Source organism: Madurella fahalii, assembly GCF_045866475.1.
Source record: "Madurella fahalii IFM 68171 DNA, scaffold_4, whole genome shotgun sequence".
Taxonomy (NCBI): domain Eukaryota; kingdom Fungi; phylum Ascomycota; class Sordariomycetes; order Sordariales; genus Madurella; species Madurella fahalii.
In genome coordinates, this window is record NW_027263974.1 from 1505209 (window position 1) to 1532751 (window position 27543).

General features: G+C 55.9%; 9 protein-coding genes and 1 non-coding gene across 10 annotated transcripts; 4 read left to right on the top strand and 6 right to left on the bottom strand.

The window, feature by feature from the left end:
• Positions 1-541: 541 nt before the first annotated feature.
• Positions 542-4064, bottom strand: MFIFM68171_07437 (Chromatin structure-remodeling complex subunit RSC1; the record flags this gene model as incomplete). Its single annotated transcript, XM_071062857.1, has 5 exons — positions 542-1684; positions 1970-2529; positions 2585-3425; positions 3487-3589; positions 3655-4064. 5 exons carry the CDS (start codon positions 4062-4064, stop codon positions 542-544), a joined length of 3057 nt encoding a protein of 1018 aa, XP_070918958.1.
• Positions 4065-5004: 940 nt separating this feature from the next.
• Positions 5005-6127, top strand: OTU1 (ubiquitin-specific protease otu1; the record flags this gene model as incomplete). Its single annotated transcript, XM_071062858.1, has 4 exons — positions 5005-5362; positions 5416-5451; positions 5505-5734; positions 5798-6127. The coding sequence occupies 4 exons, from the start codon at positions 5005-5007 to the stop codon at positions 6125-6127; spliced, it is 954 nt and encodes a 317-aa protein (XP_070918959.1).
• Positions 6128-6410: 283 nt separating this feature from the next.
• On the bottom strand, positions 6411-8511 carry MFIFM68171_07439 (Formamidase; the record flags this gene model as incomplete). The annotated part of the gene is made up of 10 exons (XM_071062859.1): positions 6411-6781; positions 7065-7335; positions 7393-7421; positions 7478-7581; positions 7647-7835; positions 7896-7927; positions 7996-8194; positions 8246-8303; positions 8358-8376; positions 8437-8511. 10 exons carry the CDS (start codon positions 8509-8511, stop codon positions 6411-6413), a joined length of 1347 nt encoding a protein of 448 aa, XP_070918960.1.
• A 1685-nt stretch (positions 8512-10196) lies between these two features.
• MFIFM68171_07440 (uncharacterized protein) lies at positions 10197-11601 on the bottom strand (the record flags this gene model as incomplete). The annotated part of the gene is made up of 5 exons (XM_071062860.1): positions 10197-10394; positions 10460-11015; positions 11078-11250; positions 11324-11430; positions 11487-11601. The coding sequence occupies 5 exons, from the start codon at positions 11599-11601 to the stop codon at positions 10197-10199; spliced, it is 1149 nt and encodes a 382-aa protein (XP_070918961.1).
• Positions 11602-12458: 857 nt separating this feature from the next.
• Positions 12459-14633, top strand: MFIFM68171_07441 (uncharacterized protein; the record flags this gene model as incomplete). The annotated part of the gene is made up of 2 exons (XM_071062861.1): positions 12459-12729; positions 12790-14633. The coding sequence occupies 2 exons, from the start codon at positions 12459-12461 to the stop codon at positions 14631-14633; spliced, it is 2115 nt and encodes a 704-aa protein (XP_070918962.1).
• A 967-nt stretch (positions 14634-15600) lies between these two features.
• On the bottom strand, positions 15601-17279 carry SDS23 (cell separation during budding; the record flags this gene model as incomplete). The annotated part of the gene is made up of 3 exons (XM_071062862.1): positions 15601-16303; positions 16361-16827; positions 16890-17279. The coding sequence occupies 3 exons, from the start codon at positions 17277-17279 to the stop codon at positions 15601-15603; spliced, it is 1560 nt and encodes a 519-aa protein (XP_070918963.1).
• A 1607-nt stretch (positions 17280-18886) lies between these two features.
• PSE1 (importin subunit beta-3) lies at positions 18887-22398 on the top strand (the record flags this gene model as incomplete). The annotated part of the gene is made up of 5 exons (XM_071062863.1): positions 18887-19069; positions 19133-19352; positions 19406-19581; positions 19637-22140; positions 22191-22398. The coding sequence occupies 5 exons, from the start codon at positions 18887-18889 to the stop codon at positions 22396-22398; spliced, it is 3291 nt and encodes a 1096-aa protein (XP_070918964.1).
• A 589-nt stretch (positions 22399-22987) lies between these two features.
• On the bottom strand, positions 22988-23085 carry MFIFM68171_t129. The gene is given in 2 exon segments: positions 22988-23031; positions 23049-23085. It is a non-coding gene; the product is annotated as a tRNA-Ser (tRNA).
• Positions 23086-23739: 654 nt separating this feature from the next.
• MFIFM68171_07444 (uncharacterized protein) lies at positions 23740-23976 on the bottom strand (the record flags this gene model as incomplete). Its single annotated transcript, XM_071062864.1, has 1 exon — positions 23740-23976. The coding sequence occupies one exon, from the start codon at positions 23974-23976 to the stop codon at positions 23740-23742; it is 237 nt and encodes a 78-aa protein (XP_070918965.1).
• Positions 23977-24999: 1023 nt separating this feature from the next.
• On the top strand, positions 25000-26276 carry MFIFM68171_07445 (uncharacterized protein; the record flags this gene model as incomplete). Its single annotated transcript, XM_071062865.1, has 4 exons — positions 25000-25018; positions 25071-25170; positions 25238-25384; positions 25517-26276. 4 exons carry the CDS (start codon positions 25000-25002, stop codon positions 26274-26276), a joined length of 1026 nt encoding a protein of 341 aa, XP_070918966.1.
• Between the last annotated feature and the right edge of the window lie 1267 nt (positions 26277-27543).

The window sequence follows — 27543 nt, forward strand, 5'->3', positions numbered from 1 at the left end:
GTTGGACGATATTGCAGCAGGTGATCTGTGACGTGGCGCGAAAAGGATGTCGAGGATGTGCAAGCAGGACGCGGAGCTGATGCTCGCTACCTGGCAGCTGAATGGCTTAAACTTAGTTGCTTGGTATCGGAGACACCTGTCTCAAACCGAGTGCCTGATCTTTCAAGGGTTGAATGCAGTCGCAGCCGGCGGTCGGCCACCGGCGCGTTGTGCGGTCTTGTATCACTCGGCGACCAAGGACGCCATCACTAGTCGATCCATTCCATCCATTGAGATGTAAAGTACAGAATCACAAACCAACTTGGGCTCAACAACGGCTGAACGAAGGACATGACCTGCAATGTAACAATCCCTCTTCCAGCCCAGAAACGGTTCTGTATGTTCTCACAGTCCGCGCAGAGGGGTATCCCTGTTCCTGTTTTTTTTTCCTCCCAAACCCAACACCAACTCCGAAGCCCTAATTAGTCCGAATGAGCCTCCCAGCAGTATCGTGTGATACGCAGCTACTTGTACAATGTCCAAATCGGGGCGGCTTACGCTCTCAGCTCTTTAGGTGTGCCAGATGGACAAAACACTCCTCCAACTTCTTCTTCTGCTCCGCATCCATGTCGCCCCGTCGCAGAGAATCATCGTAGAACCACTGCAAATTTTTGGTGCGGATCTCGGCCTCGGTCTTGCCGGCATTTTCCGCCCGGCTCTGCCGCATCATTTCCTTCCAGTCTGGTCCCAGGCTCTGTTGGAGCTGCTCCGTGCCCCGAATCATTTCGGCGGACCAATCCAGAAGGACCTTTTCGACCAGCTCAGTCTGCGCCTTTAGTTCGGATTCAGTTTGACGTGTGGCGTCAGCCTCAACTGCCGCGGCCTGCTTCTTGTTCGCAGCCTGCTCGCGGGCCAGCGCCTCATCCCTCTCTTTGCGCTTCTTCGCGCGCTCCTCGCGCAGCTGCTTGATACTGGCTAGATGGCTGACGCTGTGGCCCAATCCGGTGTACTGATCGGCGACCCCATTATTTGATCGGTTAAGCGGCGGCGCCGTGAAGAACAGGATGCGGCCGTTCTCGTCACGTTGGAACTGCTTACGCACCACGTCCGGGATGGCCGCGTCCACATTCTCCGCGAGGGTGTAGACTTCGGGGGCGCGCGGCACATTGTACACGTTGGCAGCGTGCGCGTTTGCGTGAGGGATGGTCGCGATGCTAGGTGCGGGCGCCATCGGTTGGCGAGCAGATGGCGTCATGGCTGGAGCGGGATGGACGGGGCGGTGATTCCGATCAAAGGCCGGAGTGAGGTGGTTTGGTGTCTGGTAATGAATCGGCTGCGGGACCTGGGGCTGCGCTCCATACTGCGGTGGGTACCCATGGGGTGGGTAGTGCGGACTTGGCTGCATCTGCGGCATCCCAGGGTGCGGCATTGGGACGGGCATTGGCTGGGGCTGGGGTTGGGGTTGGAGATGGACCTGTGCCTGGTGAGGAGCAGGCGGTGGAACCTGCCGGGGCGCGAAATGCTGCATCTGGTAATGGGGCGATGGCGTCGGCGCAGGCGCGACAGCAGCGGGATGCGGAGGGTGGAAGGTTGGCGTTCCCGCGACACCGACGTCGCCTTTGATGGGAACTCGGGCAGGGCCGATTGCGAGCGGCACAGGCGCGACAGCTGTCGGCAGCGGATTGGGCTCGGGGGGGGGCGACTCCTTGGGTTCTGTCAGCTTACGCCAGGTTTTCCTACCAAAGCCACCAGGGCGGCCGTTTGGTTGAGACAAACAAGGCGAGGGGTGAATGCCGATAGGCGAAGGTACAGTGAGATAAGCTTCCAGGGACCATTCGGCGCAGGGAGGGCCGAGAGACAGCGCCTGAGGCACGCACCAGGCAAACACGAAATAGGTTTGCACGATGCGCGACGTGACGTAAGGGGAAAGGAGACGGATAAAACTTGAGAGAAAGAGGGAAAGAAAAAGGAAAGGAAGATGGCAACTCACATTTGGCTCCCGCGGACGGCGATGGACAGCTCCAATCAAGGGGGGGGCGTTAGGGCTCCTCCAGGTCGGCCTCGGCAGGTCGTCGGTCTCTTTGGCGTCTGCCTGCAGCAGGTGTTTGATGGGGCTCGGCACTTTCCTCAGGTTGCGCGGCACATCGAACAGATCCATTTCGTAGTCCCTCTCGCGAACCTCGTCGGGCAGACAGCTGGTCCACGTCTTGATCTTGTTGAACTTGAACCTGTCCTCGTTATACCGTGCCTCGCACACGTACACGGCTTTGTCAGCTGGCAGACCGCGCGGGCGGCCCCTCGGGTACCTCGTGATGAACATGACGAAGCAGCGATCCTCGACATCTTCGATGCGGTGGTCGCGATACTGGCCCGTCTTGACCACCTCGTTTTCGTAAAAGTGCTTGTCGAAGCGATGCACTGTCTGCTCAGGACGGTAATACCAGCACGCATTCACCCATTTCTGGCCGGATGCGTCCGACCATGTCCGGTAGATTTGCGCGACGATTGGTTTTGAGAGGTCATTCGGATTGCGGATATGGACCCAGTCGCCTGCTCAAATGGTTAGATATATTGGCAAGCAGGAATGCCGGTTTGTAGTACTCACCGACTTTCCACGTCTCTCCTCGGTGCTCAATGCTCGCGAGCGGGAGCTTTCCGTCCTCATCCCGGAAATCATCGTCGGGCTTCGCCTTCTCCTGTTCGGCTAGGATGCGTGCCTGCTTCTGCAGCTCAACTGCGTCCTCATACACCTCGCTGCCCTCCTCGTTGTACTGCTTGGCATTATCGAACATGAGCTCCAAGTCCTGGAGAGCCTGGTCGACAGTTTGGTACTTTTTGCGCTTGTGCTTCTTCTTAATGGTGTCCAGTGCAATAGGATTGCGGATCGCGGCGTAGTAGTCGGGCAGCTCTGCTTTGTCAGGAAGCTTCTCGAAGTGGAGGATGCGCACTTGTCCGTTCTCGTCCTTGAACCTGCGCAACCCCTTCAGGAGCGCCTGGATACGGGCCTCGAGAGGTGTAAAGACCTTGGGCGGTCTGCCACGTTTCTTGTGAGCATCGTCGCCGTCATCCCCGCCCCGCCTGCTCCCGGTGTGACGACCGCGTCTCCCTGAGCGACGCCGGCCGCCCTCGTCATCAGAATCATCATCTTCGTCCTCGTCCTCCTCTTCCTCGTCATCCTCGTCTGCTTCCTCCTCTTCATCCTCAGGGGGCGGCGAGTCCTCAAACTCGGGCAGAGGCCCCAGATCAGGAATCACAGCCTCCTCGGCGGCGATGGCACCCTCCTTGACCAATTCGGCAAGCTTCTCCTTGAATACCTCGAGGAGGCGGCCAGCGTCTGAGAAGATGGGGGCGGAGGGCCTGTTGTACACCTGTGCATTGTGGCATATCCGTGTGACATCCCTCACAAACTCGTCAAACTTTTCGTAGGTCTTCTTCCCAAGCTTGGCCTGCACAGCGTCTGAAGTCAGCTAAAGTTCCCGAATCAATTGGACGCAGTAATCGACCCACCCGAATGGTACTAAAAGCCATCGGCTCCTTGATGACCTCAAAATAGTCTGGCAGGCTGCGCTTGTTTACCAAGCGCTGAAATCCCGAGGCGATCTCGTGGTCCCTTGAGCGACCAATCAGCATCCCGGCGCATCGCAGAGAGGGATCTGAAGGGGGGCCGAAACTCACTCTCCGTCAACCTTGATTGTGTAGTGACACAGGTACTCGGACGTCTCCCTGATGAGCTGCAGCAAGTCTCGCGAGTCGTCATCTTGCTGCGGCTGCTCTGCATCGTCGTCGGGCTCGCCGTCTGCATCTACGTCCCCATCTGCATCAGCGTCGCCGTCGGCGTCAGCATCACCATCCGCGTCTGCATCGGCATCCTCGTCTCCCCGGCGCGTCGCGTCGTCGACATCCTCCATCTCGACATCCTCGTCGACATCGCCCTTGGCCTCGATGGATTCGCGCACCTCGATCGCGTCGCTCGGCATCCTGGTGCGCTGCGATCGGGGAGTCGGTTTAGTCGTGGTTGGGGAAAATTGAGAGTTCCTCTTGGCGGGCGAGATCTCGCCTCTAGGACGCTCGCGCAAAGTGGGCATCGCGGTACACGAAGCAGGGTTTCCAAGACACAAGAGCGGAAAGGGGGTACCTCGACCGACCGACCGAGTCAGTAGCCGGCTTGAACTCTCCACACTGCAACAGCGCGCACAAGCAGACGTTAGCTCGCAGAATGCCAGGGACCCGCTGCTCCGTTAACGCGTTGAAGGCCCCATTAGATGATTAGCGCCTTTTCATCCTCAGCTGCTGACCACTGTGATTGGATCTCCCACATGGCCCGTGCGGGGCTCGAGATGCCCAAGCATCCTGTTGTTAGCTTGCGACCTGGAACTTGACAGACAGTCACTCTGCCCCGCCAACAAACCGTTCTATGCTGTGAGACGTGCTCTACTTTAAACAGTCATTGTCCCAGTTATATTTGAGGTTTTATCATTTTGGGGTTCTCGTTCCCTTTTTCTTTGTCCAATCTCTCGTTCTTTGCTGCCGGGAGGCTACGTGGCCGGTAAACCGTTAACAGCCACAACGGCTGTGACGTCGGCTTTCCAGGCCCTGCCCAAACCCCGAATTGGGCAGGTCGTCCCAAGCAGCGAAGTCAGTGTGCAACTCGGGACTTTTATGAAACTGAAGAACCGCTGCTTCTGAAAACCTTCTGCAATCAAGGCGGTTCGCTGCCGTGCCTCCTGGTATGGGACGCTTAATGATTCCAGGTTCTGACTGTGCGCCTGGCTGAGAATATAAAGCGCCAAACCGACCAACTCTCTGCTCTGCACTTCTTTAGGATTTTCTGATATCTAGCCCGGATTTGGCTTGTTGTGCGGTATATAAAACCCTTTGCCTTTTAGTGCACGTATCCACATGGCCGCTAATCATCACTATCGACAGCTCGACTCTGCCCCTCCTCGTTCGGGTATCATCAATCGTTAAGTTACCCTCGGTATTACCCATGACATTGGGCTCAGCAGCAGCGGATCTAGCATCACTATGAAGATCCAGATCAGTCTCCGTGCCCCCAACGGGCAGTCTCGTATTCAGATCGACGATGAGTCGACAGTAAAAGAATTAGTCGAGCTCATCAAGGCCAAGACCGAGCTCAACAACTTCACACTCAAGTACGGATATCCACTGAGAGCCCTAGATATTAGCGCACCATCACTGGGTACCAGTATCAAAGACCTGAACCTCCGAGGAGAGACCATTGTCGTTGCCCGTCTTGACTCCCCGCCGCCCTCCACAGCCACCCAGGCCGCGTCGGCGCAACCGCAGGCAAAGCCGTTCACTCCCAAGGGGATAGAACCGGATGAGACGTCCCTCGAATGGCCAGAGAGGGGCGGGCATATTGGTTAGTCTTGGTGTTTGCAAATGGTGACGGGAACCGCTAACAAGACCCTGCAGTGCTCCGTGTCATGCCCGACGACAACAGCTGCATGTGTAAGTGCCAGCTTTATGTCCGCCCGTACATCAGCACACTGACCTCACCCCAGTTACCGCATTTGGTGGCGCCATTGGCCTGGAGAACCCGTCAAGAGTCCTCCGCGACCAGGTGGCAGAGTACATCCTACAACACCCCGATAAGTACAACAAAGCGATCCTTGGCGACGACCCTCGACGCTACACGACCCGGATGAAGCAGATGGACACTTGGGGCGGCGCCATTGAGCTCTCTATCCTCTCTGACATCTACAACCTCGAGATCAGCTCCATAGACGTCAAGGCAAGTTTGCAAACCCACCTCCCAGGGCCCAATCTAATATCGGCAAACTAACTTGATCACTAGTCGCTCCGCATAGACCGCTTCGGTGAAGGCAAATCCAATCGGGTCATTATCCTGTACTCGGGAATCCACTACGACAGGATAGCCTTCTGCATGGACCTGAGCTACCCCGTCGAGGTGGACGTGACTCGATGGTCGACAGACGACGAGGAGGTGCTGGACAAGGCACGCGAGCTGGCCCGCCGGCTGCAGAGTTTGCACTACTACACTGACACGACGGATTTTGTCATCAAGTGTGAGCAGTGCAACTGGATCGGGCAGGGCACGAAGGAGGCGGCGAAGCATGAGAGAGAAACGGGGCATGGGCAGTTCGGGGAGTTGAAGATTGAGTAGTAAAGATATAATAGAAACTGGAAGATGGTGAATATAGAGGTTGGTGCGGGGGAGAGGATAGCGGGCATCAGCGACGCTGCTTATTTCTATCTGCGGGCATCTGGCGGGGGATTGAAGTTATTCAGAACCCCTAGGTCTGACCGACCAACGCACAATATCACTCCAGAATAGCCTCTTCGCCATTTAACCAGCCTCTGGTGAATATCATCACACTGACATACGCCAACCCCGAAAATACAAACCACGAAAATACAAACCACGAATGGCCCACGTCTGCCCTCTCTCACTCCCTCTCCGTCAATCCCCCACCAAAACTAAACCCCCCATTCCCCTTCCCAATCGTCACCTCCCCCTCCGTCCGTCCACTCTCAAACGCACACCTCCCCATATCCCGCTTCTCTACCCCCTTGCTTGGTGTACTAGTAACCCCACTACCGATAATCCCCGAAGGCGAGATGTCAAAGTCAAAGATGTCCATCGGCAGGCCGAGCGTGGTGCACGCGTTGGGTATGTCGACGATGCCCGCGACGTGGCCCTGGATGGGCGCGCACGACAGCAGCAGGTAGACCTGGTAGTCGCTGTAGCCGAAGCGGCGGAGGTACTCGATGCAGCGGAGGGTGGTCTGGCGGTAGGCGGTTGTCACGTCCATGTAGTCTGTGTAGTATAAAACGGAGTGGGTCGGTGGGTTAGTACGAGATGGGGTTGGTGCGTAAGATAGAGGGAGGTACAGGGGTGAAAAGTGGAGCAGGGGATATGAAAGGGATTGGGGAGAATGGGAAGGAAGGAATGAAGAAAGAGGGCTGGGGTTTTTTTTAAGGACAAGGTAAAGAGGCGAGGGGAAGAGATAAGTGGAATTACAACGACACCGACGAAAGGTCAGGGTTACGGGGAAAGCGGTAAGGGGTAAGGGGCAAGGGAAAGATAAAAGGCTGCGTACGCTGCTTGCCGTGTTCGTCGACAGAGAATCCCTCAAAGTAAATATACCGTCCCGGACCAAATTGCGGCTCGACCGGCCCCGGAATGTAGATGGGGCTCTTAAGACCCAGATCGGCCATACCATTCTTGATGACCTTGAAGTTGATGGTGATGATGCCGGCCATCTCGATGGCGCCGCAGAACGAGATCTCGCCGTCCCCCTGAGAGAAGTGCAGGTCGCCGACCGAGAACTTAGCGCCGGGGACGTGAACCGGAAGATACACTTTGGAACCCTGGAGAGTCAAGTAAGTTGTGGGTATCTCTGGTCGGAGCTGCTGTTGCTATCCTACCCGAGACAAGTTCTTAATGTCACAATTTCCTGCGGTAGACGATGATCAGGAATGGACTTGATTGGCGGCCATGAATTGTACTTACCCCCATGTTCTGGACGCCCGGGAATTGTCCTTGCCCCCTCGCGGCCAACTTTCTCCCTCAGCTCCTTGCCAGCGCTCCCGGCATGGGCATTGAGAGGCTGAGGCCTAATGCCATCAGTGTCAGCCAAATCCGTAGTAATGCTTGAGCCGTAAACGTAAGGGTAACCCACGGAAGAGCCACGTCACGGTCAAGCTTATTCGCGGCAATCAGCTCCGCCTCGCGTTTATTCCACGTCTCGAGGACCTCGGCAGACGGCGCACATCCGAGGATGCCAGGGTGGATGAGGCCAGCAAACTTGACGTGGGGGATATGCCGGCTCGTGCAGTATATGCCCTCAAAGTCCCAGATCGCCTTGGCACTGGGAGTGGTCAACACATGTTGTTCAGGATGATGAGCCTGGTTATGGAAGGAGACTTACGCAGACGGATAAATCTCGTCCAAGAAGCCGCCCTATCCGTCCAGTGAGTATAATGAGCACCCAAGGGCAACAGCACTCCTCTAGCTAAGGTAAGACAAACCCCATTGCGCCGATCAAAGACACCTGTGAACCCCCAAGGCTGGTCCTGGAACGGCTGAACATCCATGATCTCGACGAGAAGCAGATCTCCCGGCGCCGCACCCTCCACCCCGAACGGGCCGGAGAGGTAGTGGACCTTTGTGAGGTCAATGTTCTTGACATCATCAGCCGAATCATTGTTCTTGATCTGGCCACCGGTCCTAGTTTCTGTTAGTCTGGCCTCGTGGTCATGCTTGAAGACGACGACATACCAGTCAAGACACTCAATTTTCACAGTCTCGCCATCCTTGATAGTTCCCGCAAAGGGAACTGCCGCGCCGTTAGCACACTTAAACCCCCACGAAAGATAGACAAGATACCCACTGTCAGGATGCCATCTGTTCTACACTCTGTGTTAGCGACAATCGCATCGAGCTTGACAAGACCAAGAGGACCCACATACATGTAGATAAGGCTGCTCAGAAGCCGGCTTGTCAAAGTCGACTTTGCAAATGGTTCGGATTGCAGATTTGCCCATCTTGCTTGGGGTGTGTCCTTGGGATTTCCCGGTGACAACAGCGTCCAGTCTCGCTCTATTTACCTTAGCTTAACTGGTAGCAGTATGCTCAGACAAGCTGTATCTCCCATCAACGCAGGCGGGGTATCACCCCTTATATAGGTAAGCGCTATCAAGCACCATTGAGCTACCGTTCGAACGATCCCATCCTCCAAGCTACCCCGCATCTCCGCGATCTGCACATCGATGTTTGTGCATGCGTACATACGATAGCCCGATTCACCGAGGCAAACACGTAATGACCATGCCAAAAAGCTCGGCATTATTAACCGGTATCCCTTTCCGTTGTTGGTGGCCGGATCTTACATGGAACCCATAATTCTTCTCGAGACACTTCAAGAGAGCCGCTCTGGCCGATATCCTTAGACAGGACATCCACACTTGTCGCTCACCCTAATTCGTGAGCTTTCCCTGCATGCAAGGTGCTCTCCCTCCTATTAGAGGAAGCTTTATCTACATATATTGCTTTCATCTTGTCTTGGCTGTAGAAACTTACTGTGGTTAGGTACCTAATTATGTCTTTCTATTTGTTTGTTGTCTTTGCCCTTCCAGTACTCTCATCCCATGTTCTGATGACTATTTGTGTAAAGATGTGGGTGTAGATGTATATGCCTCTACGATTCAGTAGCACGCACACATGCGAGGACCATTCACGACAGGCTGCATCATCGAGGTCCCTCGTCCGTCGCTCATCATTGCGTATGAGTAGTCGTCTAGAGCTGCCATAGCATTCACTACATCATCATTATAAATCCCAACATTGGACGCCTATCGATATCCTCAACCGACAACGATGTAGTATATCCGCTCCCTCCCGCGTTTCCCATTCTACGAGCGTTCTGCTAGCGAGTGATACAAGCTACCGGCCGCATTACCGGGCAACTCCCAAGCATCACACCCGCCAGAGCAATCCGTCCCTGGCTCCCTACACCGGCGCCGTAGATCTTCTATGTAGCGCGTGTCGCGGCCATCCTCGGCCTCGATCATGAGCTCAGGCGACGACTCGAGATCTCCCAGGCTGTCAAGGCCTGTTCATAGTCCCACAAAATCAGCGCCCGCGCGCCGATATAGAGCACTTGTTGGTTCCGACGTGTGAGGTCCAGGTACGTTTCCGTGCTGGCTTGTATATGTTGCCAAATTGGTAGGAGAACATCTGTGTCAGAAGTAATGCGTTACAAGTCGTTGATCATGATGACCTAGAGGTGATCCACAATGCTGGGTGGGACCCGTTCACCTCACACTGCCAGGAGGCACTCCTCATCAGTATACTTGGGATTAGTGCCCAATCTAGGCTTGTATACCGGTTCCTCGGAAAAGCGAATCCGCAGGACTGGCGACCTCGTCGTCCATTGTTACGACTAGTTGAATTTGCTGCGCAACTGGCAAACGACGAGGGAGGGGTGGTTGGCAGTTGGTTCAAGGCAGAGCTAGTGACACAAGTGTTATTGGCAGCCTAGGAAAGCCGATAACCGCAATTGCATGGCTCGTCCAGGCACCGGGCCTAATTCGTGGGAGCGGTTATGCTAAAATGGATAAGAACAATACAAAATCCAGAACGCCATTTACCGGCTCTACTCCAGTGTAAGTCAGTATCCCTGCCTGCTGCCACAACAAACCGGAATGTGTACCTTCCTCCCTATCACTGCTCACTGCGGCCGCGTAGTGGGGTGTGGGTCGACCTCTGAATACGGCGGCGGCTTATCGTGAATAGCGTCCAAGTTCCCCAGCGACAGACTCAGAAACTTCTGCTTGTTCCTCCACTCGGTCTGACTCGCCGCAAACCCCTGGCTCTCGGCTGGCGGCGGGGGAGGATCCGACACCTTCGTAATAAGATACGCGGTACTCTGCAAGCAAGTCAGTCATGCACAACACTCCAGCAAGACCTCAGCGGAACGGAAAGGCCACCCACCGCCTCCGCAATCCCGTAAATCAACACCCCTAACAGCGGGACCCTCAACAACACATAGAATCCAATCCCAAACCCAAACAACAACCCTTCCCTGCTCCGGAACCACTTCCTCTTCTCCTCCTTCGTAAACCTCACCCGCGCAAAATACGGCTCTAGCAGCTCCCGCACCAGGCTCCTGCTCGCAAAATAACTCTGCAAGAAAATCACCAGATATCTCCGAGGGAGGAGCACCCCGGTGCCGAAGATGAGCGACGCGGGGCCCAGCCCGACGGCGCTCTTAAACGTCCAGAAACTCGCGGCGGGCAGCACGAGGCGGCCGACATACGGCAGGTACGACGCCGCAAAGACGGCGAGCGAGATCAGCCCCTTGCGCGCGAAGCGGTACAGGAACTTGGTGATCGACTCGGCGGTGCTGGAGGTGTGCGTGGAGCCGTCGGCGGTGCGCGTGTACATCCGCAGCTGCGGGTAGTACATGGCGCGCAGCTGGGAGGGGTCCGGGTCGTGCTTGTGTTTCTGGACGTAGGTCTGGTCGACCCAGCGGAGGGAGTCCATGAAGCTTGGTTGAGGTCAGTAAGCAGGGGTGATTGGGCCGGAGCGGGTGGTTGCAAAATAACGTACAGATCATCGAGCGTCGGTGTGATGTAGCGCATGAGTGTCATGAGGAAGAGCGGTACCTGCAGGACGTGCTCTTCAACGAAGCCAAGGCCGTTAACCAGCGTGTCATCCCACGAGACGCGGTCGAGCGGGAAGACGAGCGAAGCGGTCCATAGGAGGACTTTGATGCCGAAGATCTGGACATGGCAGTGAGACGTGTGAGTGTGAGACGGGCCCGAAGAACTGTCATAATGTCATTCAAGGACGAACCGGAATGGCTATCAGCAGACGGATAACGATGCCCGCGGCGACGGCAATGGCGGCCTGCTTGTAGTGCTGCGAAGTGAAGATGCCTGGGTTCTGTAGGGCTCGATGGGCTGAGATGGAATGTTAGTGCTGGGTATCTGGAACTGCTGAGGTGGTGTTATCGCACCGCCGACGAGGGTCAATTGGATGCCTCGAATGACTGCATTGAGGTCAAAGTGCGAGATATCGAAGCGCTGTTTTAGCAGCGTCTTATTGAAGACGGGTCTCTGGTCGGTCGACATGTTTGCTGCCGTTGTGTGTAAATTGGAAGCAAATACTGCTCTCGACGCTCTTGAGAGCTTCAGGCATGTGTTGGACCTTTGTTCTGGGCCGATGATGTCAACAGCATGCCGCTGCAAGCCCGACAGTTGCATTAAGCCGAAAAACGTTAACAGGTCTTGGCAAAAGCCAGGCGGCTAGCGGGGTGGATACGCTGTTGAGATACTTGGTCATCACACACAACTCGGTAGACAGCTTAGGTACCATACTATCAGTTCACCTCAAAACTCCGCCATTCACATCGCAAGATGGGATGTGGCCAAGGCTCAAGATGACCCCGGGAACCCATGCGGGTCTTAGAAAGCCTTGGATGGGAACAGCGGGAGTAGTCAAGGATCGTTTGCACTCTGCACCGAGGAAATGCGCGCCAATTGAATGTTTGCCCTGGAAGTCTGTCCGAGGTGAGCAGATCGGCGCCTGTGGGGCCTTTAGACCACCTTGCTGAGAGTGGCATTCGAGTCCTGGACCAGGACAAGGATTTCGACACGGGCCATTGAGCGTGCAAACCTTCCCACGTCCGTTTGTCGATTGAACTCGTCTATTGCTGCAACTATCGGTATTGCCGCCTACAGGCCTCTAGGGCCGGATACTTGCAGCGTTTTGTTACGGCTGCAACGCGTCTGCAAACCGACCGATCGACTCGAGCTATCATTCCACCCTGAGACGGACGGACATCCCGGGCTGGCCCAACGACGGAACCCATTGTATTTCAGACGCCTTTGTCCATCGAGTCAGCACTTCCGCAAACCGCACCACGATCCTTTGCGACTGCCGCCTTTTCTAGATTCGCGCAATGCTTGACGAACGGTACTGAACAACCATGGAGTTCTCCAAACCACCAGGATCCCCCCTTTCTGCGCCGCGCCGCGTTTTCACGGCGCCAGTTCGGCCAGCTTCCCCGCAGCCGGCCCCGTCGCCGCAAACCGCCGGCGGCTTGGTCGACACGCTCTACGACCACCCCAGTGTGAAGATTGTCTCTTTCACCGCGGGACCTCGCTCTCTCTCCATCGGCCCGCGGACGGCGGCGGCACCAGACATCGAGCCGGGATCGCTCTCGTGGTCTTCTCAATTTGAGCGGACCATTGCAGTGGGTGCGTAATCCAGGGATGCCTGCGCAGGTTGGCTTGCCTATCTAACTAACCATGGGGCAGGCCCCTTTAGAATCTACCGAGCGCCAGGGTCGGTCGCCTTCCTCAGCTGCGGCTCGGCACTTCAACCGATTCTGCCCAAGAGCCAGGTGTGGTGCGTCGACGAAGAATCGAGCAAGTTTGTTTTGCAAATACGACGGCCACAGTACTGGCGGATCGAGGTCCCTGTGGCCGAGCAGGAAGACGTCTACCGGGCACAACTGCTGCGGGAGGTCTTTGACAAAATTCTGCAGTTTGAGAAAACCGAGTGTCCTTTCCACAGGTCGTTCACCGTCGAACTGCCAGAGCAACCGCAAACACCTGTTAAGAAGCGGCCGTGGACTCCTGTGCGCCGGTCCAGCGCCTCTCTCCCTCTGACCCCGGTCACACCTGTCGACATCGCGCCCGTGTACAAGGGGACGCCGAGGGGTTCGATATGCCTGGGGGACCTGAGGAGCGTGGCAGACGCTAGGAGGACATTGACCGAGCATGCCAGAGGTCTCGAGCCGCCCGCAGAGGAACCATCAGAGCCACAAGATGACGTTTCCCATGATCGCGACTCAGTCGGTGTCCCTTCGCGCCCGACACCGTTGCAGGTTGAGAGTCACCAGGGCAGCAACTCTGGCCCTTCGGAACAGGCTATGCCCGAGATGCCCAAGCTCAAATCGCCTGCCGATCCCCGTGATTCCTTGCACAGTCCAGAGTCGTGGCGGTCGACCCCTCTCCCTCCGTCGCCGCCCCTGTCCGATCCGGGGTCGCCCCGGAGCCAATCTCCGCCAAGCGAGAGCAACGCACTGCCAGAAATACCCGCAACGCATCAAGACAGGTCCGATAACCTTGCCAAATCCCCCGAAGCGGGAGCCAAGGGCAGTTCTGGCCCTGTCCCGGAGCCAGCACCAGAGCAGAAACCGACCACTCCCAGCGTGACCGCGAATTCCTCCGACAACGACAACGACAACGACAACGATAACGAAACCTTCACAACGCCCTCCACCAGTCCAATCAACAAATCCCCGGCACCATCAATCTCTTCCTCCCCCTGCCCCTCGCCATCTCCCGCCCAACGCCCCGCAGCCCTCCGCCGCGCCACCACGTCCAGCTCTCTCTCCCCAAGTCGACGAGGCCTCTTATCCCCTCTCCCACCAGCAGCCAACCTCTTTGCTCCACGCCAACCCACCACCACCACCGCCGCCGCCGCTAACCATTCCCGGCCCAATAGCAGCAGCAGCAGCAGCAGCGCCCTAGCAGTCGTCCGCCGCCTGCCCATCACCGTCCTCCACAAGACGTGCGAGATCCTCCTGTCGCCGCCGTCGCACCTCATGAACCTGATGCTCAAGGTCGCGGCGCGGATCGCGGCGGGTGAGTGGAGGGGGTTCGTCTTCGGCATGGGCGAGGGCGGGGTGGGCCGCGTGGAGGTGTGTTGGGACTGGAGCGAGGAGGACGAGTATGACGATGGCGATGATTTTGGGCAACACCACGTCGGCGTCATGGGGCGGAGGTGGGGGGCTATGGGGGGGCGAGGTCTCAGGGGGAGGGCGAGCGCGGTGGATTTGAGGGCGGCTGGGGGCGGTGGTTGGGGTAGTAAGGGCTGGGCGGGTGAGAAGGAAGGGGAGGACGGGTTGCCCGGGTGGAGAGGGAGGGGGAAAGGGGAGAGGATGGCGGGGAGTTTTCCCGAGAGCGATGAGGATGATAGCGAGGAGAGTGATGAGGAGGAGGAGGAGAGGAGGGGTAAGCCGTTCGGCAAAGGACGGGAGGGTGGTGCCAGCAGTAGTGTTAAAGGCGAGGGGGGTGCGGTAGGAACGAGGAAAGATGCTGACAAGAGTACAGAGCAAGTTGCGGATGTGGATGCTGAGTGGGGCGTTGATTGAGGAGCGCGGGGTTTAGCAGGGACTTTGGCTGTGACCGTGATGAAAGGGCTTCTGGGTTGCTATGTACTTGGCTGTGCATTTCCCTTTTGGGCGGCGTTGGGACGACGCCAGGCAATGATGTTTTGGATGATCACAGTCATATCGTCCATCTCCACGTTGCGAAGGAAAGGGAAGCAACTATTGTTTCATGGGGGAACCCGTATCATTTCTACTGGGATGTATTACTTCACCTTACTTGTTGTACCTCTATCTGTACTGGAAGGGAAGGGAGTCATGGGGGTTTTCAACGTTCCACGCGTGACCAGTTGGGGGCCATGGTCAGGTGTATCTTGTAACAGCAATGTATGTATTGTGTGGGCGGAACGGTATATGAAGCAGGATGGACAGGACGTGGCCATGAAGGGGAACCTGGAGGGCGTTGGAAAAGTCAGGGATATCTGTCCAGGTTTTGGGTGGGGCAAGGATGGACTGTGTCATCGTCGTGTAATGATAGAATGAAAGAATAATACCCCCTGCGATGGAGGGTTACAAGAGACCTCTCGTATATGCATATGCTTGCTTAGACCTGACTGATTGTAAAAGCTCTCCTTGGGCTACTAAGAACCGTGCCCGGTGACATTGGCCATTATGGGCATGAGGACTTATTTTGGTTCCGAATAGATGTCATTCTTAGGAGACGCCTGCCTATGCACAAACCTGGCCCACGTTCCTCGATTAACTGCAATCCACCCCAATGAATAAATAGGAAGCGTTGTCAGTTAGAAAGCATCGTATAAACAAGAGAACCCTTAAATGACACTCATGTAACTATGTGATAGGCCGCGCCCGAAAAGCGACGCCCCAACGGAGTGGAATTAATCCTTGAGCAGATATAAATGACTTTACAAAGCTTCAGACAACCGAATGAGGTTGGAACTGGAAAATATTGACTCTTGTTGGTCGGCTCCAGATCGCTCGTACCCAAGCTTCACCTCCTGAAATCCACACTGGCTCGGGCACTATCGAGACTAGGCCGCACCGAGGAGCTCGAGCTCCGTCTTCTCCGGGCCCGCTGTTCGGATGGGTCTGAAGGGCGAAGGCCACTTGACTTGGCAAACAGATTGAGCACGTCCGTCATGGAGACCACACCCGTCAGGCGGCCCGACAGACGTGCGCCCGGCATGCCGCCTGGCACCACGGTGGTGAAGTTTTGACCGGGAAGCGGAGACTGCGGTGTTGATGAGTTTCCCGGCGCTGGGAGGATGACTGTCGGCGGAGGCGGCGTCCCGCCAGTTCCTGATGCGGGCGGAGGCGCGGTCGCGGGGTGGCTCGGCTGGAGTAGGGGCGTCGCCGGCGCACTGGGTGATGGGGAGGCGGACTCAACAACCCACATGCGGTGGGATCTGGTAGCGACAAGTTTGGCAACAGTGTGGCCGAGAGTCGAATAGGGGTTGACGTGGAAGACGGGGAATGAGTCACGGCCGTGCTCAACGCCGCGTTCAGAGAGGATCACACTAATGAAATGCATGCACGTGCTCTTGAGAAGCGGTAAGCTAGAAGCGCTCGTCAAGTGCCTAACATCGGCGGTTGAGATGTTGCCCACAACATTCAGCCCATGGTCGACGACGGCAACAGATGTCAGGCCCTCGTTGTGCATCAACAGGAGGGCATCGGCGAGAGGCGCATCAATGCTAGGGCACGGTTAGCATACTACACATCTCACCCCATCACTACTCAGGGCCGCTTACTTGATTGCGATGATCTGGTGGGTGCCGATTCCGAGATCCCGGAGAAGGCTCCCGTACAGCCGCTCAATTACCGGGAAGTTGACTGCTTCGTTCCAGAAGAACTCGACGAGGCGCAGCTGGCTGAGGACACCGATTATTTCTCCGGCCTGGTTGGCAACCAAGACTCTATGGATCCCACTCCCAAACGCCTCTACGGCCCTGTCTAGAGTCGCATCGGCTGGCAATGCCACTAATTCCTCCTTTCGAGAGAGCGATTGGATCTGGCGCAGCGAGATGTGCTCTTGGGACTGGGCCTTTGTCGAGATCTCGGCATACAGACCAACATGTTCCTCGTCGGGCTTTGCAAGACCAACAACCACCAGTAGATAGGTATTCAGGTCGGTGTAGTCGAAAGTGGAAACGGCCGCCTTGGACTCGGGTGTCTCGCGCACGAGGACAACATTGCTTGGATTATTCTTCAAGAGCGTCTAGATGCATGATTCTGTCAATACGGTAGGATCGGAATAGGGGTTATCTAGATGAGGCGCACCATTGTAGCATCCTGGACACTGTCGTCCATGCTAGCCCACCTGACGTCTTCTGGTCCTGCCAGCTCTCCCACGGCGATGTCTCGCCAGTCTCTCCCTGCATAGCGGGGATTAGGGTGCCGGTTCGACGGCGGGTGGTTCATCAAGTCCTGGATAGCCTGTTGTGTGAAGGATGGATGCCGCTGAGCGCGGGGTGACGGAGGAGGGTGTCGCTGGTTCTCTGCGAAGCTTTGCCGATGAGCGTGGATATGGGTTCCCTTGGGCACGCCAGGTTGGGAATTATTTCTTTCTAATGGCGACGAAAGGGTCCCGCTCAGCGGCGTTTGGGAGCTGCTCGCCATGTTCCCCGACGCGCTTTTAGCTGTCGAATCTGGCGCGTCCGTTGCCGACATGGTGCGCGGCTTGTCTCTTGCTAGTTGTTGCTTGTTGCCTTCCACATGGGACAGATAGATTCCGAGCTTGTATCGTCTGCGATTTGGACAGAATATTTGGGGGGAGGGGGTTGGCGGGTGGAGATGGCAGGAGATCACATCCAGAGATCGGTCGATTGGAAGCTCGAGTTGGTGGTCTTGCGGTGACGGTCAAGAGCACTTGACAGGGGTGGTCAGTGACGGAGCTCAGTGATGCGGGGTCACCTTGACGCTTCCAGATCTAGTCGGAGGCGCAGACAATTTGTTACGGTCCCCTTTGGAAATGCAAGTGCGATGCCAGATTGGAAATGGAAATTAGTCAATGTAAAAAGAATGCAAGCTCTTTTAACAAACGCAGCTTTGGCACCGCCGTCTCGTTATTGCTACAGCACGATCGGAAGATTAACAATCAAGTCCGGGGTCCAGGCCAGCCCCGGCGGCCGCTCCCGTCACCGATGGATTGAAGTTGGCCCCGCTCTAGCTCTTATCAGGCTTGGAAAGGGCCCTTATCAGTTCATGCACCGTCAGACGAGGAAACCACATGACGGGGCACGGAGTCAAGTACGGATTGTAAATGGCATCAATTGCATGTACATCCGGAACCCCTGGGCGCAAATCAGGAACGGGAAGTTCTTAGCTGGCAGCGGTATTTCTGCTGCGCTGCTTCCTTGTTCTGCGGAAGCACCACCAGGTTGCGTTGTCCAAGCCCGTTGAAACCTTCGAGCCAGTTGATATGAAGATTAGCTGTTTGGCAACTACACGTAGAACAGATAACACTTTCGCGTCTTCATAACAATTTATATGTTTTTGCCTGGAATGTTTGGACGCAACCAGTCAGACGACAGATTAGGCCAACACGCCTGGCACTCATAGAACCTTATGAGCTGCGGATGACTGGGCCCGGTTGCACTGCCTCTCGCGAAGGTACCTAAACAAATGAGGTTTGTGTGCGGTGATCGAGAAGATCACACTGTGCTCTCAGTCGCGCAATGCCCGATCCAGTGATGGAGTCCGAGCGGTGACAGTATGCATATTGTTCTGAGAACCCCCCATATGTTACGGTTCAATCATGGAAATTGCACCTCCTGCATTGTGTCTGCTCACCGGAGCTGGTCCGGGCGCACCGAGATCGCGTCGTCCTAGGGAACGGCTAGACACGCTTGCACTGTGTGGCAGGAAACTTGCCCCTCCCCCACTCAAGGCTCAGGACCCAATCAGAAAAATATTGTCCTTTTTTTGCTCCCCTCCTTCTGCACGCCAAAACACCCCCTCCTGCGACTCACTTTCGGTGTCCTCAACACGCCGCCTGCCGGATTTTATATTTTTTTATTTTGTTTTACTCGCGACGCTTGACCGTCGACGCGTTATTTCCCACGACTTCTCCTTGCGATAGCCGCGGTGGCTGAGTGACGTGATCTACCAATACATTGTCCGCGCCCTCTGCCCATTCTGCACTGCCCGAGCTCGATTCCCCCAGGCCCGGTTCGGTCTCGGGTAGCAAGGGCTGTCGAGCCGCGTCTACTCCAGAGAGCCACAACTACTTTCTCTAACCCGGAACCTTAGTCAAAGACCACTGCATCCTCGTCAATATGTCGTTGCTGCCGGCTGAGGTTAACGCCCAGCTGGCTCAGCTTCTCCAGCAGCTTCAGTCTCCAGACAACAATGCCCGATCCCAGGCTGAGGAGGTTCTCCAGAATCAGTGGACTAGTCAGCGGCCGGACTGGCTCTTGATGGGCTTGGCCGAACAGATCGGGAACTCGAGCGATTCATCCGTATGTTCTCTTAACTTTTGACGGACGGATCCCATCTAACCATCCTGACCCTCGGAATGCCAGATGCGGTCGTTCGCGGCAGTTATTTTCCGCCGAATAGCCTCCAAGACGCGGAAGATCGGCAACGCCGACAATGTCGACATGTTTATTTCTCTCGACAAGGACCAGGGCAACGTCATCCGCGCAAAGCTATTGGAAACACTGCTGTCGGAAACTGACAAGGCTGTCCGGAACAAGATCAGCGATGCGGTTGCTGAACTCGCCAGACAGTACTATGACAGCGGTTCGTGCACACCCACGAACGGTTTTGGCAGCTCGATACTGACATGTCCCCAGGCGATTCGTGGCCACACCTCCTCCAGGTTCTTTTCAGCCTGAGCCAGGCGCCTGATGCAGGCGGGCGCGAGACTGCATTCCGCGTCTTCACAACAACGCCGGGCATCATTGAGAAGCAGCACGAGGACGCTGTTGCCAGCGCGTTCGCTCAAGCCTTCAAAGACGATTCGGTGGCGGTACGGAATATTTCCGTCGATTCTGCTAGCGCGGCCTGCTGACTGGAATTGCAAGGTTCGCCTCGCTGCCATGGAGGCCTTCGCCTCCTTTTTCCGCAACTTGAGCAAGAAAGATCAAACCAAATACCATGTCCTCTTGCCTGAGGTCCTCAACATTCTCCCTCCCATCAAGGATTCTCAGGACTCGGAGGATCTTTGCAAGGCGCTTGTCGCGCTCATCGACCTCGCCGAATGCGCCCCCCGAATGTTCAAGCAAGTCTTCAACGTCCTGGTTCAGTTCTGCATCTCGGTTATCCAAGACAAGGAGCTCAGCGACCTAGCACGGCAAAACGCTCTGGAACTCATGGCAACCTTTGCCGATTATGCGCCTTCGATGTGCAAGAAAGATCCGAACTATACCAATGACATGATTACCCAGTGTCTGAGCTTAATGACTGACCTAGGCGAGGACGACGATGACGCCGCCGAATGGCTCGCGGCCGACGACCTCGACAATGAGGAGAGCGACCTACACCACGTTGCGGGTGAGCACTGCATGGATCGTCTCGCCAATAAGCTCGGGGGCCTGGTCATCCTTCAGCCGACCTTCAACTGGCTTCCTCGCATGATGAACTCGCCTGCTTGGAGAGACCGGCATGCTGCGCTAATGGCGATATCCGCCATTTCTGAGGGCTGTCGCGACCAGATGATTGGCGAGCTCAAGCACGTCCTCGAGCTGGTCGTTCCCGCTTTGAAGGATCCCCACCCCCGTGTCCGCTGGGCCGGCTGCAACGCGCTGGGTCAGATGAGCACGGACTTTGCGCCTACGATGCAGACGGAGTACTACGACACAGTTCTCTCCGCTATTCTCCCGGTTCTTGACTCTCCAGAGGCCCGGGTCAAGTCTCACGCCGCCGCCGCGTTGGTCAATTTTTGCGAGGAGGCCGAAAAGCACGTCCTCGAGCCTTATCTCGACGGTTTGCTTACGGCCCTGTACCGACTTCTCCAAAACGAGAAGAGATACGTGCAAGAGCAAGCGTTGTCGACAATTGCCACCATCGCCGATGCGGCCGAGCAAGCCTTTTCGCGATACTACGATACCCTGATGCCACTCCTTGTCAACGTCCTTGGGCGTGAGAACGATAAGGAGCACCGGTTGCTCCGAGCAAAGGCGATGGAATGCGCCACCCTGATAGCGCTCGCGGTGGGCTCGGAGCGCCTTGGCGGAGATGCAGTCTTGCTGGTAGGGTTGTTGGGGACCATCCAAGATAGCGTCCTGGATCCAGACGACCCACAAGCTCAGTATCTAATGCACTGCTGGGGAAGAATGTGCCGTGTCATGGGCAAAGCCTTCTTGCCGTATTTGCCCAAAGTTCTGCCGCCATTGCTCGAGCTGGCGAGCGCAAAGGCCGATATCCAGCTTTTGGATGACGACGAGCAGATCGAAAAGTTCCAGCAAGAGGACGGCTGGGAGTTGGTGCCGCTGCGCGGCAAGACCATTGGCATCAAGACCAGTTCTATGGACGACAAGCACATGGCTATTGAGCTCCTTGTCGTCTACGCTCAGGTGCTCGAGGAAGCCTTCGCCCCTCATGCGGACGAAATCATGGAGAAGATTGCGCTTCCCGGTCTCGCCTTCTTTTTCCATGACCCGGTCCGGTTTGTGTCAGCCAAGCTTGTCCCACAGCTCCTCAGCTGCGTCAAAAAGGCCTACGGGCCCCAATCGGAGCAACTCGCGAGCCTGTGGGCTAAGACGGTCGATAAGCTCCTCGAAGTGCTCACGGCGGAACCCGCTGTCGATACCCTTGCCGAGATGTATCAGTGCTTCTACGAATCAGTCGAGGTTATTGGGAGGCCGTGCCTGGCCGATGGGCACCTAGCCCGGTTTATCGAGTCGGTCTCCTCGACTCTTGAAGACTACAAAGATCGCGTTGCCCAGCGCGAGGAGGAGCGGCGGGGCGTGACCGCGGAAGATGCTGAAGACGAGCAAGAAGAGCTTATCATGGCGATTGAGGACGACCAGACGCTGCTCTCCGATATGAATAAAGCCTTCCACTGCGTCTTCAAGTACCATGGTGTCAGCTTCCTACCCCACTGGGAGCGCCTTCTCGAGACGTACCAGGGGTTCCTCAAGTCGGAGGACCCGATGCAGCGTCAGTGGGCGCTGTGCATCATGGACGACGTCTTGGAGTACTGCGGTGCCCAGAGCAGCCAATATGCCAACTTCATCACGCAACCGCTGCTGCAGGGCTGCCAGGACCCGGCGCCAGCAATTCGGCAGGCAGCTGCCTACGGCATCGGCGTGGCAGCACGTCATGGCGGCGATGCCTGGGCGCCATTCCTGGGCGGAGCTGTGCCCTACCTCTTTGAGGTCATGCGGGTTCCCGACGCACGCGACGAAGTCAACATCTACGCGACAGAGAATGCATGCGCAGCAATTGCGAAGATACTACATTTCAACGCTTCGAACGTTGGCTCGCCAGACCAAATCGTTGCAGAATGGGTCAATACCCTGCCAATCACCAATGATGAGGAGGCAGCGCCGTACGCATACCTATACCTGGCAGAGCTCATCAGCAAGTAAGTATTGACCCTTCACTCCCGCATACGGAGCGAGCTGACATTTCCAGACAACACCCCGCGGTCACCTCGCAGGCGGCACGAGTATTCGTCTTCGTTGGGCAGGCTCTGGAGGCTGAGGCCCTGACGGGCCAAAATGCAGCGCGTGTTGTGGCGGCGACCAAGATGCTTTTGGAGGGGACGAAAACGGACGTCATGCCACTGCTTCAGCAGTTCTCTCCCGAGGCACAAAACGTAATCCGGGCGCACTTTAGCTAGTACAGAGGCCACGAATTACCACAGAGCAGCGTCAGCGAGGACTGGCAACGTAACTACGTCCACACTAGAGGTTCCGGTTCCAGGTGGCTGATAGGATATGGAAGGTTTACCCGACGCGTAAAAGGGGCAAGCACGCCCGGAGACGATAGACCGGGCAGGCATTAGCAAGTGGCCTGTGGAGGACAGAAAGGCGATGCGCAAAATGGGGGAGGGAGGATGTTGATGATACCATTAGTTGTTATCTCTAGCTAGCCCCAGCCATGTCGCAGAGCATGCACGGGGATGCTTCCGTTAGGTTGCGGACTAAGAATAAAAGCGCGAGAAAATATGTCACTGTCCCTTGTGTGGCTTGATGGGAAAGGGATGGGCTCGAGAAATTCACAGGGCACTCCACTGGGCATGTCCGGAAATCCGCCTCTTTGTCTCCCTTGATATGAGGAGCGAAGAGGAGTGCATTGGCCTAGTGCCCTATTGGTTCCACAGGGATGGGATGGATGCCAAAACAAAAAGGAAAGGGAGCTTAGGCCGGGCTGCGTGCTAAGTACTGATTGCAAAGGGGGAGGGGGGAAAAAAAGGAAAAAAAGAACATCGACAACTACAAGATTCGAACTTGTGAGGGCGAACCCAACAGATCTCATGAACATGGGCAATTCAAGTCTGTCGCCTTAACCACTCGGCCAAGTTGTCACTGTCGCTTACTTGATTACGTGATTTCTTGGACGCGGATTGTCTAGTTAAGCTTGCTGCCCGTTGTTTGGTCGAGTCGGGTGCTGGGTTGGGGGATTTGGAGAACACTGGGAACGGCGGTTTTGGTGGCGCGCTCCGCCGCGCGGGCGGCAAGGGATTGGCGGGCGGAGGTTTGCTGTTGGTTGAGGCGGTGCTGTGGCGCTGTTTAGATTTTTCGGGGGTTCTCATTTCTGTTTTTTTTTTTTTCTTTTTTTTTTCATGCTGAGGGATTGCGGAATCGGTGGTGGCTTCCTTGGGAGGCTTTGAGAAGATGCAAGGTGCTTTTATGGAGTGGTACTGTACAACCGGGGTTCTTAAGAACCATTTTTTATTTCCTCTCTTCATCCTTTGAGTTTGGGAGCCCAATGAATTGTGTGGCTTGAGGGTTGCTCTTTGCATTTGACTTGACTTGGTTGAGAGAATCCGCCATTGGAACAGGAGTGTGTCCACATTGATGCGCCCGTATCCTCAAAGATTGAACCGAGCAACGCCTTCAGCTCCAGGGCTTGGATTTCTGCTGCCATTCCTCGCCAGCCCGTGGGACGCCGCTCATGTAGGATGGAGAGCGTGCGAAGGTTCTTGTCACAGAATCTCGTCGAGCTTCCCGACCTCCGATTAAGACTTGCTAGCGGGCCGAGCAGCAGCCGTGATGATCCTCCTCTGCTCCTCGGGAGAGAACAGCGCTGTCCCCTGCTGCAGCGCGCTTACGAGGATTTGCACGGCATCGTTCTTGAAGTCGTCGGCGGCGCGCACCTTGTCGAGGTCCTCGGCAAACTCTTTGGTGGCCCTTTGAAGGTAGTACGAGGTGAATTCGGCGGTAACTTCCTGGTCGGATTTTTGGGGCGGGGCCATCTTTGACGAATTTCCTTGATGCTCGAGCGCCATAACGATGGTTTCTGGAGATGAGAGTCTTGGGATGCAGATTGCTTGCCGAAGCTTCTTCAGTGGGGCAGAGTGCTGGGGGACTGTGCTCTAGCGCCATCTCTTTCGCGCCACATGAGTCTCGGCTTTCTATAGAGGGCTCTCCAACAAGTTATCCATTCTATCTCACGATAATGGAAGTCATCCCTTTTTTTTTCCTTTTTTTTTTTTTTTTTTTTTTTTTTTTGGCTAATTCTAATTTAGTACAGCAAGATAGTTGACGCCTTTCTTGTTCACTTAAAGATCACAGCAAACTGTCACAATGGAAAACAATTCCGCTTCGGCTCATTCGTAGCCTCCACATGTCCTGGTAGTCCAACAATTGTCTGATTGGCGCAGTCCTGCATTCCCCTAAACCAGCATTGCGAGACATGTGTTGAACATCGAAACTCTTGACACGTGGTACCCATGGCACGGCAGGTCTAAGGGACTTAACTGAAGCGAGTCCTGGGCCAGAATAAGCCGGGTAGTTGATGATCCGGCTCGCCGAACTCGTGCAGGGTCAAGGAGGCATGCAAACCCAAAAACGCCATGAGGCCATGGAAATTATGCCTCCGCATCAACGGCATTTTACCCTATAAACTTAAGGGTCCTAAAGAACGGAACCAGTCATGGTGGCTACCGCCCTAGGGGTGCCCGGGTGGCGGTACGAGCAGAACGATGTGGGCACCGATCTGTGCGTCGTATTGAGCGGAGCAATGCGATTGGCCGGCAACTTTCAGATGCCAAGAATACGACTTGCAAGTGAGGCTCGAGGCTCTCTAGGCATATGAATATGTAATTGCGAGATACGACGTGGTGTGAGAAGGCTGAAGAGAGCCGGGTTTAAATACACCTGGATGTCTGGTTGAGATATTACCCAAGTCCATACCGGGCAGTCCATAACTGTTGCGTTTCCCACGAGCCAGTGGCACAAATTAACTGGAGAAGGCAAATCAACAACGTCCAACCGCCATGGAGACTGGAGAGTATGGTAGGGACGTCCCATCCGCTGTGGAGCAATACACACTAACAGTACCCCATAGTCCCCGGTAGCGTCTATTTCTACGCTCCGAATAAAGGAGCCCCGGTGTTCTTCGCCGTCGCCTTTGCCGCTTCTGGTGCCTACCATATCTATCAATGCGTGTACGTACCTAACATGACTGATATGCGCAACTATGATCTCGGCAAAACTAACGTGAGACCCCATCAGTCATTACCAAAGTTGGAGGCTGACCGGCCTCTACGTTTTCTGCGCCTTGCTCTTCACTGTCGGCTTCGTCGTCCGCGAGATTGGTGCCTTTGACTACGAGCACCTCATCAAGTACATCGTCAGCATATGCCTCATCTACGCCGCGCCGTACGTACCCTACCTTACCTCCTCCCTCATCTTCCCCGTACCTTACCTCCTCCCTCATCTTCCCCGTACCTTACCTCCTCCCTCATCTTCCCCGTACCTTTTACTAAAACCTGCCCGCTTCTTCCCCTCCAGTCCGCTCCTCGAGCTCGCAAACTACAACATCCTCGGCCGCATTCTCTATTACGTCCCGTACCACTCGCCGATCCACCCGGGCCGGGTCATCACGACCTTCGCCTTCATCTCCTTCGTCGTCGAGGTCCTCAACGGCAACGGCGTGGCCTACAGCGCCAACCAGTCCCTGACCCATTCGCAGATGGAGATGGGCCGGGCGCTGCTCAAGGCGGCGCTGGTCATCCAGCTGGGCGTGCTGGCCCTGTTCGCGCTGCTGGCGGCCACCTTCCACCGGCGCTGCCACCGCGCGGGCATCCGCAGCGCCCAGCTGACCGCCGCGCTGCGCACCCTGTACGCGTCCACCGCGCTGATCGGCGTCCGCACCATCTTCCGCGTCGCCGAGTACTGGAGCATCGCGCAGCACAACTTCTGGGAGCCCGGCCTGGACCCCATGACGCTGAGCCCCATGATCCGGTACGAGTGGTTCTTTTACGTGTTCGAGGCCGGGTTGATGGTCGTGAACCACGTCATGATGAACGTCCGGCATCCGAGGAAGTACCTGCCCAAGAGCACCAAGACGTATCTGAGCGCGGCCGACGGCAAGACGGAGATCATGGGCCCGGGGTATAAGGATGGGAGGAAGTTCTGGGTGACGCTGGTGGATCCGTTTGATATCGTTGGGTTGGTAAAGAGCGGGGCCAAGGGCGGGAAGGAGGCGAGGTTTTGGGAGATGGAAGGAGATGCCGGAACGAGGGGCAAGGGAGATGTTGAGGCTCAATGATTTTCTGATGGTTGACTTTTTCTTTGTTGCTAATAGGGTCTGGCCGTGGTAATCAGGAGCAGGGTTTTCGGGGATGGTTAGGTACTACTGCTTTGAATGTTACTGATAAATCTATGTTAGAATATTACTCACTCGAACGGCTCTAGCCCAACTCTCGAGTCAATAGGATATTCAATTGGCAAAGGGATGCGCCGAGACGGCTGGAGGGTGTTTGTGTCGGATACGCACCTTCCGTTTTCCCGCATTCAAGCAGGTAACTTCCTTACAAACCCTGATCGGACGAAAGGGACAATAGTCGACTTGGCAGGGGGATTGGCGGTCTGCAATACAGGAGAAGGATCAATCGGGAACCTGCCTACATGATCACACTCGGCATCATCGACAACCGCGGATCCGGTCGCGGTGTTTACATCGTGGCAGGCATTACACGTAAGAGCGAGTTGCAACCTTAACATCCAGCAGGATCATAGACCTGAGCCCAAAAGCTACAGTAATGTTCCCAGCGCCCGCCGTGTCCGGGTGGTGCGGTCCTATGCACCTGTTCCCGGCCGCAGCATGTTTGGTTTGAATCCAATTGTACTGGACTTTCGTGCGAAGCTCGCACTTCAATACATTAGGCAATAAATGGAAGGCTTTGACGAAGGAATCGAAAATTCGAGAATGGTGATGCCTGCCTGCTTAGGAGCAATCCTTGGAGGTAAACGATCCACAATCGTGGCCATGCGCAATCCTCCTGCAGTAACGGGACGGTGGCTTGAGGTCACCCGGGCCATAACCCAAAACGGGCGCATGCCGGATTCGGCGCGGCCGGTAGGTAAAATCTCTGATTACATCATCTGGCTCTTCCGATCATGGCCGCGCTAGTCTTGAGATAAGGTAGGAACACGTTTTGTTTGAGAATGGCAAGCGCGATGAATCATTTGTGTGAGAGTGGAGATTCCCGGACGTTTCTCAAAACTCGGTCCCTGGCGCTCCGATTCCTAGTTCGTGATCCTATTTTCTCCACATCGGGTGATCCTACGGCTTTTTGTCCGGTTCGAATGGCTTGGGAAGTCGGGGTTCCGGCCGCCCGTGGTGCATCCCGGGCCCGATAACATAACGGTTGGAAGACCGCCTCGCCGAAACCCGGGACCTGCTCTCTCTCCCTGTCTCGCTGTGCACGCTGTCACGATGCTCACATTCCAGTTCAGAACTGGATACCCGATCCACCAAGCGCGGATCCTAGCAACTGCTGGCACCTTCCGACTGCAGGATCGGAACGCGCACT